The following is a 13,136-nucleotide window of genomic DNA, read 5'->3' on the forward strand; positions in this document are numbered from 1 at the left end:
AAGGGTTACTATTTTACCGGTAGGGGGTTACTGTTTGACCGGTAAGGGTTACTATTTTACTGGTAAGGGTTACTATTTGACCGGTAGGGGGTTACTATTTGACCGGTAGGGGGTTACTATTTGACCGGTAAGGGTTACTATTTGACCAGTAGGGGGTTACTATTTGACCGGTAGGGGGTTACTATTTGACCGGTAGGGGGTTACTATTTGACCGGTAAGGGTTACTATTTGACCAGTAGGGGGTTACTATTTGACCGGTAAGGGTTACTATTTGACCGGTGAGGAAACTTCCATTCTCCTCCCCAATTTTGCTGCTAGGTACCTGGGGAAGGAGGGCTGGGCCCCGGCCTCATACCTGAAGAAGATGAAGGAGGACTTCTCATCCCCGGGTAGGAAGAAGACCCTGACAGGCCCTGTGGAGATCATCGGCAACATCATGGAGATCAGCAACCTGCTCCAGAAGAAGTCCAGCAGTGAGAAGGTAAGGTTTTAAGATGAACTTTTAGCTTTTTAGTCTTTAAGCACTTTTTTTCTATTTTATTAGCTTTTGTTTGATTTATCTCTTGTATTGAATCGTTTTTTTTTTACTGTACAAATGCAGTTTAAATAAAGTTTGATTTGATTCGAAGGATGTCCAAACGGATGGAGATTCCACCAGTCCTGAGCGTCACATCTCCAAGAGTGAGATCAGCCTGCCCATGCCCTATGCCCCAGGTTACAACCCCAGCCCCGACCACGGCCCAGGTCCGAGTCCCAGTCCTGGGCTGAGTTCTGGATCTGGGATGGGTACCTCCAGTCCTAGCCTGGGCCCTGGTGCTAGTGGTCCTCTACAGGACAGTAAGGGGAAGACGGAACCTGGTTCCCCTGCTGTAGCACGTGTCGCTCCACACAGAGTGTCGATAGGTGAGTTTCATCGATTATGGAGTTGTATGTTGATTCAAATTAGACAATTTAGTGGACTGAAGTAAAATATTGTTTTCTTCTTGCATAGGCTTTGAGGCTATAGGTAAGACATGGAAAGACGAAGGTGTATAGTGTGAATCTAATATTAGACTAATATTTGGGTGCTAATATATATCTATTACACTAATATTTGGGTGCTAATATATATATATCTATTTGACCAATATTTGGATGCTAATATATATCTATTAGACTAATATTTGGGTGCTAATATATATCTATTAGACTAATATTTGGGTGCTAATATATATCTATTAGACTAATATTTGGGTGCTAATATATATCTATTAGACTAATATTTGGGTGCTAATATATTTCTATTTGACTAATATTTGGGTGCTAATATATATCTATTAGACTAATATTTGGGTGCTGGGATATATTTGTGTGACTAATATTTGGGTGTAATAAAATGCAATTAAAAACATATATAGTGCTGGGTGATATAACATTTTGATTGGGGTTTTACGGATATACTAAGGTTTGTACTCGTCTGTTATGTGTGTACAGTAGACTACTAATTGCACTTCTATCATTTCTACATTTGACAGTAAATGATGCTAATCTTGATTCCATTCATTAGGCTCTCCCAACCTTCGACAAAAACCTCCTCCTAGAAGAGAAACAAATCTGGTAAGTCACTCTCAAATACAGTATGTATCAGAAAACGTTTTTTTTTTACACATAAACATTGAACATTGAACTCAAGATTGCTTATTTTTCTATTCCTCTTGTTTGTGCAGGGCTTCCAGTTACCCAAGCCACCAGAGCCCCCTACTGTGGAAGCGGAGTACTACACCATCGCAGAGTTCCAGTCCTGCATCTCTGATGGCATCAGTTTCCGTGGAGGACAAAAAGCCGACGTAAGCACCCAGAATCTTAGAGATAGATATAGTATATATACAGATATTTCGTTTCTGGATAGATGGATAGGCTACTGTCTATATGATCTCTCTATGCTCAGAACCGCTGTACATATGTTGGTATTGAAATCTGTCTGAGCACATTAAATATGAATGACAACTGACAGCTGAAGCTTCATAGATATGGCCTTGACGGTCTGTTCATTTTGATGATGCTGGCTACATACTGTATAGAGGCCAACTGGATGTCAGGGTGGACATTTCAAGTTAGAAGAAAGGAGCTTTTGTTTTGATTTCTCTAACCGTCGCACCAAGAATGATACCCAGAATCCTGCAACAACAGGAAATTTGAATTATTATGTTGATTATAATTAATCTACATATTTTTTGTAGGGGTTGATACGTTGTTCCTAAGGGAAAATCAAGTCTGAAATTTCTAACTGGAAATTACTCACTTCAGAAGACTTAAAAAATCTCAAATGCACCACAAGTTTTCAATGTCTTGCATTGCAGGAATGCTATCCTGCAACAGAGTGATCAAATGAAGGTCCTACATCTGTAAATGGGGAGGATGATGGTGTGATAGTGGAGGGGATGTTGGAGGGAGGGAGATAACAGCAGTAGAGAAATAGGACACTATTACTCTGACCCTCTCCCTGTGCATTATAGATGCCAAGTTCTTCTGCAGCAGGGTGATCAAATTAAGATCCTGCATCTGTATAACCGCAACGCTCAAGAGATCTACATGTATGAGAAACATTGTCTACTTCCAAAATGACACCCTGTTCCCTTTATAGGGCACTACTTTTGATCAGGACCCATTGTTAAAAATATTATTTTCATCAGTGTGAAGTTCAAGTAAGGCTGAATGTTGAATATAAAGTGATAGTTCCATCAAGTGTGTCTGACTGTTGGTTATCTTCCCACCTGTCTTCTCTGTAGGTCATAGAGAAGAACTCCGGGGGCTGGTGGTATGTCCAGATTGGGGAGACGGAGGGTTGGGCCCCCTGCTCGTACATCGACAAACGCAAGAAGCCCAACCTCAGCCGACGAACCAGCACGCTTACTCGCCCCAAAGTCCCGCCCCCAGCTCCACCCACCAAAAAGCAAGACTCAGAAGAGACGCCATCACCTTCTCCCAGTCACTCCATCTCCTCATCCTCCAAAGCCCCAGAATCCCCCAGCCGGCCCACAGTATATGAGGAACCGGAATATGACGTTCCCGCTGTTGGATGCGAGGGCGAGTCGGACACAGATTCCCTGAAGGGAGAGACAATACATCGCCCCCTGGAGGTGAAAATCAACAGTGTGGTCTGTGAGAAGTACCGTAGTTCTCCTCCGGTCTGCAAGACCTCCCCTGTGATTATCAGCTATAGAAGAAGGTCCTTCAGGTCCGTTGAAGAGATGGCCAAGGAAGAATGTATCTATGAGAATGATGGCTTCAGGTGCAGTAGTGGTGATGAAGGGGCTTCGGCCAAAGGCTGCGGCGGTTCCAACTCCCCAAGGATCTTCCACTCCTCGACTGTACCCCGCAAACCCTCAGGGTCTTCACCTCTAGCAGGGGGAAAGCCATTGAAGAAGATCGTCCCGGAGCTGATCCGAAGCCAGTCCCTAGCCAAAGCCGACACCAGCCCCAGGTCGTCCTCAGACGAATCGGGTAGAGGTTCCAGGAAACCTCCAGGCATCCGGACGGTGGAGCAAAGGATAGGCCAGAGCCCCTCCACCAAGCCAAAGCCCTCGGTGAGGCCTAAACCTCTCCTCCCCACCAAGTCAGAGCCACAGTGCCCTGAGAGGATGGACATCACTTCCCTGAGGCGCCAGTTGAGGCCCACGGGTCAGCTCCGGCATACCGTCCATGGGCTCAAAGACTCAGAGACGGCCTCCGTCATCTCGTCGGAGGACTCCCATTCTTCCCGCAACAGCACCTCAGACCTCTCCTCCATCTACTCCAAAGGGAGCCGGGGAGATTCGGATCTGGAGGGGTTCAACCTATACCGGACCACAGACGCCTACGACAAGGTCCAGGAGTCAGAGCTGAGCTTTCCATCTGGGGTGGAGGTGGAAGTCCTGGAGAGGCAGGAGAGCGGCTGGTGGTACATCCGTTGGCGGGACGAGGAAGGCTGGGCGCCCACTTTTTATTTGGAGCCCATGCGCCAAGGAAGGGACGGCGGTGGGTCCGAGTCTGACGGGCAGCGCTCTGGGTCGGGCAGCGGTACCGGAAGCAAGTCCAACAGCCTGGAGAAGAATGAGCAGCGCGTGCTGGCGCTCAACGACATCAACCTCCAGGGACTCACCAATCACCACCAGGTGCACCATACGCCAGGGGGTCTGAGATCGAGGAACACTCCCCCCATCCCCTCCAAGCCTCCGGGGGGCTTCTCCAAGCCGGCTGTGCTGGTTAACGGAGCCGTGAGAATGAGGAACGGTGGGGTGAGACCGCAGTCTGCCGTCAGACCCCAGTCCGTGTTCGTGTCTGCACCACAGCCCGCCATGGTCAGTCAACATTACATGACGAGTTCCCTGAGGCGGAACGAGTCATTGGCCGCCCACAACCAGTATCGTACTGACCAGTACCGCTCCGGTTCCGCTACCCTCGGCATGCGCCGTAACTCCTCTTTCAACGCTGTGCGTGCGCAACCCGTCACAGTCGAGACCCGATCGAGACCCTCAGAGCGCTCTATCACCACCAGGGGGTCTTCGGCGGAGCGATTTGGCGCCGGTGGCGGGACGGACGCCTTGAGCAGGGTTGGGGTTGTTGTGCAGCGTAATGGTATCCCCGTCTCCACAGTCAGGCCCAAGCCTATCGAGAAGAGCCAGCTGATCCATAACAACCTGGGGAGGGAGGTATATGTCTCCATCGCTGACTACCGGGGGGACGACGAGACCATGGGCTTCCCTGAGGGCACCTGCCTGGAGGTTCTAGACAGGAACCCCAATGGGTGGTGGTACTGCCAGGTCCAAGATGCCCTGCACCCCCGCAAGGGCTGGGTCCCCTCCAATTACCTAGAGAGGAAAAAGTAATGGCCTAATAATAATAACAATGCCCCCCTTTGATGATGTCACTAAGAATATTGGTGATGACATCACTCCATAAGAATGTTACCCCACAAGAGCTACCACAAGCAATATGCTCCAAATATGTAAACAAATGATTGATTCTGAAATACTTTATGTAACAAACAAAAAAAATGTTTTAACCTTATAATGAGAAAGAGACACTTTTATTTCTGGTTTACTAAAATGTACACATGAAAGACTAAAAGTCCAGATTTTTGTGTGCGATATGGGATGTAACGAGAGACTGAAAACGGGGTTGGTCACCCCAAGTGTTAGAAACACAAAGATGTTTTTGGAACTTTGGAACGATGCGATTTGACACGACACCTTCTAGAAGGGGTTTACATTAGAAAGATAAGATAGCTGGGCAATGATGGCAAGCCTTATACCTGCCCTTGTGACTATAATGCCAAATAGGTGCCTTTCGTAGATGATCAACTGAATGGGGGTTCGAAGAAGTGAACGGAACACATCGGTGAATCAACGTCATTACCAAATGTATTACAGTGCCATAGGCCTATGAGCATGAATACCACCAAAATTATTTTTGTAACGTTCAAGAGAATCACTTGAGTATGAGTGTTTAGGAGCGTTACCGAGCGAATAGGATCAATCTAGAAGTGTTGTAGTAGAATGTTCAGAATCAAATAAGAAAAAAACAAGAGAACGGGAGAGATGTCAGTGACTTTCAGTGAGTCACAATTGACTTACGTAAAATGACTAATTCTTTGATGATCTTTTTTAGACATTATTGTATGTTTTGCTCTTTAATGTCTCTGTGTGTCTTTTTGTCTGTCCTTAGAGATGTATTTCTGCTTTCTTGTGTAACACTCCACCGACAGCCCAGAATTGGAAAGAGTCAAAGTTTCCTCTCGGATATTCGGATCTCTGAAGTTTCACTGATGCAATATCTATGTTGAGGTACACGTAATTAGACGAGCTTTGTAGTTTCATCCTGTTTTTCTAGTCCCACTTCTTATTCTATATTTTCAACCAAGCCTACAGAATCTTGCACGCAAATAAAGCCAAAACCTGTCAAGCTTGAAATCTAATTAAAGTATACTTATTGGGGAATAAATTCCAATTTAAGGTGCTTTTCAGTTAAAAAAAGAATTACCTACCACCAAGATATTACTTTACACAATAAGTTTACACAATAGGTTGTCTGTATTAGTCCCAGACAAATATCTTTTTATATACGCTTTAGTGTATACAGTATAGCAACCGCAGTTGCAGTTGCACAGAAAACAAGTACTGGAAATATGGCTTAATAATGTTTTTTAAATCCCAGGGATATATTTCCATAGCTTTGAGCCCACAATGTGATCAAACCAAAGAGGAATATCATTTCATTGGCTATTTTGTAGATTTACTATTTATTTATGGGCACAAATAGCCTAATACAGTGTATTCAAAAAAATACCTAAAACGAAGTTTCAAAACTGAAGAATATACAGTATATATTTTTTTGATAACATCAGGACATCTGGATTTTCTGAACCCAAATCAAAGCATGTTGAAACATGCGGATATTGCTGTGCAGTATTGGTTTATGTGGTATGCAATAGAGTTTATGTTTACTTCCTTGCTTTTAAAAGTAGTTTGGCATCTACTGGATTTAGAATAGTACTGCAGGACTATTTTGAGTTACTATTTACTTATACGGTTTCCTCAAACACAATACTGATATTACTTCAAAACGATCCCCAATTGAAAATTCAAATGAAGTACTATTTCAACTGGCTGGTGTTCAAGACTGCTGAAATATTTTTCTAACAGTGTGTGAGCTTCTCAATTGAGGTTAAACACAAACTTTTCATGACATTTTCTGCTGGACAGTATTATAGTATTAAACAAAGTATTGTACCTGCTAGATCGCAGTTATATCTGTTTTAGCCAACCATAGTTGTTTTTTGTTATTACAGTGTGATCACACATAGACAATAATGAAGATTGAAGTTCCGTTTTTTGTGAATTAATGCACTTTAACACTTGTTTACGGTGCATTAATGTAAGGATGCAGTTGAAATACTCAGCATATTATTTATAGATTAAAAAAAAAAACTATTTAATATGAGTATTTTTTTTACCTCAAGTTTTTCAACTCCTGTCTTTACACAGGAGTTGAAAAATATCTAAGCCATTGGAGGATGCCAAAGCTCCTCACAATATAATAATTGGATAATGTACATGGTACCCTCTTGTGGGAGACGAATGCTACTGCAACATATTTTTTTCATGTTGCCCAACAAACCGGCAGTTACAATGCAATACCAAATGCACTGCTGGCCAGTGAAACTACCAACTACACAATGCCTGTACATAATTGAATGTTTTCAAATATTAATGCAGCTAAGAGTTAGTCGTTTTTTTTTAGTAGTTTATCATTTTTTTTGGTTAATTTTATTGTATTTGGATATCTTTTTTTTCAACCTTCTAAATTATGTTTTTTTTTCCCCATGCTGTGTGCTGCAACTAGCAGAACCATGGACACTTCCTTTCTCCTTATTGGTCTGTACGTAATGCCTGATTCAAATCTTATTTATTTTGAACTAACGTTTTTACCTCCCATTTGTGGTTTGACAATCAAATATTTATCCACTGCCTCACTAGACTGGACTAGACCTGTCAACCTAGTACAAAAGTCAATCATGTGTGATATACTGTATAATTTTTTGACATTTCTACAGTCTATTTGGTATGAATTTCAAGCCGTTGCATACAGATCTATAGAAGCTGAAGGTAGTTCTGCTTCACAAATGGAGGGTAAAATGCTCTTTATCTCACCCATCATATCCTATCTAAAGCAATGGAAATCAATAATTAGGTCTATGTATAGTACAGCTACAGTTGATACAGAACCCCTTGAACCCCTAACCCATCTCCCTCCCTCCCCTCGACAAAGGCATTATGTAAACGTGTTGAATCACCCATAACCTTTCGCTACAGCACATATTAATGCATATCGCTATTGTTTAATTGAGCTCAATTTACATGGCTTCTCTGCCTGCGCCTGCAAATTACAAGGGAATTGTAATGTGTCAAGCTTGACTTTTTCATATTCAGTATTATGTATTTTTTTTATTTTTAATAATTTGTTCAATGTTTTGGTCAAAATGATCGTTTTTGTCTTCTTTGTTTTTTGTTTTCACCCCATTGTATTTGAACATCTTTCAGAAATGTAATAATGAGGAAATGTGCAATACAAATAGGCCTCTTCAAAAAGCATAGCTATAGAAAAACATGATCAACATTACCTTTCTTGTCTAAGGAGATATGATCCCAAGATATATTGTATATCCCTTAATCCATTCAAGCCATCATCGGTCATGTAAACACCTTTAGGTCATGACTCATTTCAGGTCCACTGCTTTTTTCATATTAGCCTTTTTCAAAAGAGCAACAGTTGCTAATGGCACTGAACCTTCTCCAATCCCATTGGAGATGCTTACTTCCGTTGAGCTACAGCACAAAATGTTGTGACATGATGGACATGATTTTTAACCAATGGCCACGTAAGAATCCCTTCTGATCCTTCCTCCTGGCTAGCGTGCGTGGCTAGTGGACTGTGAATGGCACCGGCAGAACCCAATGACCCGGGTTCCCGACCTCGTTAACATCTAGCTGTTCTCTACCACAGATCCACAGAGGTAAGAGTTGTGTCAGCATCGAGGGCCTCTAGCTACTCACCAGACTGCCTTCGAGCTGTCACGTTTGTGCCTGAACAAAATGTTTTTCTTCTTGGAGTGTCTCTCTCCTCCACCTACAGTACGCAGATGCCCCCATGCCATTTGAACACAAGCCATGCCCGGCCTCTTCAACCCCGTTGCCATGGCAAAAGTGACATTTGGAACCATCGCAGATGTCAACCGCGTAATGTAAACTGGGAGACTGTTAAGCGGTAGTCTTGTCGGGAACGTGTACTACAGGGCCATCGTAGTTTAATCCATCCACTTCCAAACCTATACCTACCACCAAATATAAGAAAACACTTTTTTATCTACAGTATCTCCATGTCCTCGATTAAGCCCCATGGGAATTCCTTTTCAGACTTGACCATGTTTAGAATGTTTAGAATCTTCTGAGGAGAAAGAGAGAAAATACTACATGGGTTTGGTTCTTTGTCCACAGATTACAACAGTGATGTTCCTGAGGTCCACTAAAGTTGGTTAGTTTAAAAGTTTCCTCTACAGATTATTTTTTTAATCACTTATCCCCACATAACAGTTAAGGTCCTTCCCGGCTTTGGAAGGTCTCAGTTAATTTCCTTTCCCCTCCAGTAGGTTTGATAGGGAAGAAACACACACCCTTCCGTTTTAACTTTGGTGGAGGGTGCCACAGATTTGTGGTAAAGTAGCACCCATGCAGGGGCCACACACACACACACACAACGACTAGGGAAGCCATTCATGTCAGAGAGAATAGATTAGAGCCTCTATCATATTTGCGAATTCAGCCAAGTGAGACAGTCCCTACTGACGCCACACTGCCTCGACTCTCTGCCCCCGCCTCCTTTCTCTCTTTTTATTTTAACAAATTGGCGGGCCTTCCCGAGCGTGACGTTCCCTTAAGCCTCGTAATCCTAGATAGCACCAGCCGGAATGGCTTTTTTCCTCCCGGCTCTTTTTTTCTACTTTTCCTTTACTAGTGCCTCCTTGCTCACGCTTTGGCCTCTTCCACCATACTTCCGCCATGTTCTTTTTCTTTCTTTTGCCTCAACCAAAGCTAGTAGTTCCCAGTGCCGAAAGCTAGTCACTTGAAGAAAGAAGAGATTGCATATGTTGACTGTATCTAGTGTATGAGGTTTGGGTCGCAGAAGCATGTGATGTGAGATATTGTGTGTTGGTGTGTTTGAGAGAGGACGTGTGCACTGTGATGAGATGGATTGCGTGCAGGTGAGGTCAGGAGAAAGATAGGAGGTCAGGGATGAGGTTGGTTGTGTGTCGTATGCGTTGGGGAACCTGAGATGGATCAGATTGCGGATTGTAGATGACATGGCAAGAACGAGAGAACGAGACAGAGATAGTGAACAAGAGAGAGTGAGAATGAGAGAGAGAGACAGAGGAGCTGGATACAGTTGTGGACATTGTGCTCCTCTGTTCATGCTGACTAGACTTCCGTTAAAACCAGCAGCAACAGCTTCCATCAGAGACAATGAATAACACTGCATCATACTTCCTCCTCTTCTCCCATCTCCCACAGCTTGGGCTAATGAACAATCCATGTACGATGCGTGACGGTGAAATCTCATTATCAAAACACCATTTTAATTGCGGTAGTTAAAGTTTTGAAGCCCAGTAAGTCTCGCGCTGGTGGCGCCCTGATAGCGGGGCAGCACAGCCACGAGGGGCTAATCTAAAATGAATTAGATTGCGGCTGTCGAAGATGGATAGATGCTCTCACTCTTTGTCTCTCTCGTTCTGTCTCTCTCCAGCTTTTTAGCGGGTGGCATATTAATCATGTGTCTGATTTATTCAGCTTTATATAATTTGCTGTGGTGAGGCTTCAACTTCTGTCTGATGGCTTATTCTGTCCTGGTGTGAAGAGAGAGCCTGGAGAGCCAGGTTAATGAGAGAAAGGGTAGGTTAGGGTAGTAGGAGATGTGATGTTTTGAGAAAGTTAGTAGTAAGTGTTTGTGAAAGGGGTGTGAGGTGTTTAACCTAAGGGTTGTTTTTAGTAGGTATTTTGAACATAACTTTTTCAGAGTGAACTTTTTAGGTTGTTTGCTCGTGAAGGAAGTCAATAAATGAAAGAAAAGAAGAAGAAAAGGAGAGGGATGAAAGCTTTCTCAGTGCTAGAACTGATGGTAACGCTTCAGACAGGTGGAATGGGACTGCCGACTACGCCAAGTGTTACTTATTAACACAATTGCTTAGCACAACAGGTGGCGTTGGGGCATTGTTTAGAATGCTAATGTGTTGCATGGCTGAGGATTAGAGCATGCTGGTTCTTTGTTGTGTTTCCTGCTGCGCTGAGACTCTCACTGTTTGACTTCCTGTTCTAATTACTACTTTATACTCTCTTTAATTTACCCGCAGACAGATACATCACGTCACATCGCACTAAGCAATAACTGCTCACACTGCTTAAAACGACCTTCTTTTTTTTGTATGGGTACCAATTTGGACCATATTTATTTCCACATCCATATTTTCTGGAGGGAGGATTTGTCAGATAAAGATGTGTGTCATTTGAGGGGTCACTGAATACATTTTAGTTGACGTAGTCAAAAGTCTTGTTATTACCTAAGATCTGGCCTTCATGAGCATTCAGTGACGCCAGTTATAGTCTAATTCCTATTTACAGTAGAAAGTAGTGTGGCAAATCTCCAACACTGTCACGAAAACCTAATTTGTAGACAAGGCCTCAAACCAAAGTTACACTCTCTAAACCAATGCTCTGTAAACCGTCTAGGTCCTTATACCCAAACTTGAAACAATAATGACCCACTACCAGCATGTCAACTCTGTTACATCATACCACCAGTGCTTCGAGTTGGACCAAAGGAGTTGCTATAGTATTTGTTTTTCTCTCCTTCTTTATTTGCATTATTCTTATGCAACATTTGTGTTCAACTCCATAGAGACAACTCTAGAGACTAGTCCTGTTTTCAAAAGAAAGGTGTCATGGGAGGTTGGATTTCAAGAGAAACTGATTCCCTTTGTAAATGTCACTGACGTGAGTCATTCGGTGTGACAAAATGTAATGTTGTGTGACAAGGCGATAAAGCAGCAGGACATGTCATGATATTACAATTTTGCATCCGTGAGTAAGTCAATAAGTGTATGTGAAAGTACAGCAAATGTACAAATAATCAAATCAGTCTACACTTCAATGGGAAACATAACAATTGGTCTGTGTGCTAGCGGTTCTTTTTGGAAACAAGGCTGTCCCCTTTTACCGTTTTCATTCTGAAAACCTTTTTCGTTGTTGTATCTTGTTCATGTTTACATTGTATCTTGCATTGCCCTAAAGAGAAACACTATTAAATGTATTATCTTTGTTTAATTAATGCTGCCTCTGTTTTCATTTGTTAGCCTGAACATTCACATGCCATACATTATGAAACAGAATATTTGCAGTATTATTATTATTAAACATTTCAGTCATATAGCAGACGCAGAAGTATCTGTTCATACTTTTTTCCCTGTACTGGTCACCCGTGGGAATAGAACCCACAACCCTATCATTGTAAGCACCATGCTCTACCAGCCCAGCCACACAGGACCAACTGAGCTGATATGACTCATACGTTCATATTTTGATTTATTTATAACTTTTACATACAATCGTAGGTGGCAGTAAATGTATTGAATGATACATATATCTTCATTTGTTGTATGGTATGAATCAGAATAAGTATATTTAGACTTGGATGGTACAATTTAATAATCCTGTTTTAGATGTACTGTATATTGTATGAGTTATGAGAGAACTGTAAAAATTGTAAAGGCAGAAAATGAAGATGAACTAGTACGGCAGAGCCCTACCTACTGCTAACGAGAAAGATGGAGGAAAAAAATCATACTGTGGCATCCGGACATCTATACACATGTAGAAAGATGTATCGCATACGCCTAAATGAACACGAAAAATGTGCACACCTACCTCCCCTTAGGACAACCACCCAGCCCCCATCGAACCCCCACAAAACGCTCGCTTTCAACAGAACATGTGCAAGTTACCCTCAGTATCTAAAGGTCGGAGCATTCATCACATTGATCACGGGTGGTTATGGGAGATGTAGAGAGAATGTAACACTCAGGCTAACAGCTGTGAGAGGACTAATACATAGAGACATCATGTCCAACATAAACACTGTATTGGAGTATTTCAGGAAGGTTCTAGAATGACAGGTATCAAATAAAGACGTAACAAACACTTAGGCCGACAGTGTTTCTGCCACCTTTTGGTTGCACATAGGCCATTTGGGAATACTTCAGAGAGCTATTGAAGTAAAGGTCTTAGTGCTTCTGTTCATTCCATGTCACTGTCATCTTCAGGTGTGACGGTGATGGCATATTTAAGTGAGACAAGTGTCGACAGCTGAGGAAAGCTCCCATAGGACGACCCGTCGATTAAACAGATTCTCATTGGTCAGTGGAACTATTTATATATATCCACTAGATGGCAATCTTGAGCTAGTCTGTTCTCCTCAGCCTTAGCTGGAGGAGTCAGAGGGGAGTTTGAGCTCATGGTTTGCGGTTTTTATCTGTTTATTCGTAAAGGTCTTACCTCAAGGGCCTTTGTAAA

General features: G+C 42.7%; 1 protein-coding gene across 6 annotated transcripts in view; it reads left to right on the forward strand.

The window, feature by feature from the left end:
* Window positions 1-11,895, forward strand: part of LOC129836127 (SH3 and PX domain-containing protein 2A-like) — a 134,444-nt gene extending 122,549 nt beyond the window's left edge. For 4 of the 6 annotated variants that reach the window (XM_055901972.1, XM_055901963.1, XM_055901945.1 and 1 more), the window contains 6 exons: window positions 319-481; window positions 630-903; window positions 992-1,006; window positions 1,547-1,596; window positions 1,707-1,826; window positions 2,769-11,895. In XM_055901972.1, the coding sequence (XP_055757947.1) occupies window positions 319-481; window positions 630-903; window positions 992-1,006; window positions 1,547-1,596; window positions 1,707-1,826; window positions 2,769-4,847 (2,701 nt within the window). In that variant the 3' untranslated portion in view covers window positions 4,848-11,895. The remainder of the gene's footprint in view (window positions 1-318; window positions 482-629; window positions 904-991; window positions 1,007-1,546; window positions 1,597-1,706; window positions 1,827-2,768) is intronic. The other 2 variants (XM_055901955.1, XM_055901988.1) reach the window with 1 other exon arrangement.
* Window positions 11,896-13,136: the final 1,241 nt, after the last annotated feature.

The sequence above is a fragment of the Salvelinus fontinalis genome, chromosome 3 (assembly GCF_029448725.1).
Source record: "Salvelinus fontinalis isolate EN_2023a chromosome 3, ASM2944872v1, whole genome shotgun sequence".
Lineage (NCBI taxonomy): Eukaryota > Metazoa > Chordata > Actinopteri > Salmoniformes > Salmonidae > Salvelinus > Salvelinus fontinalis.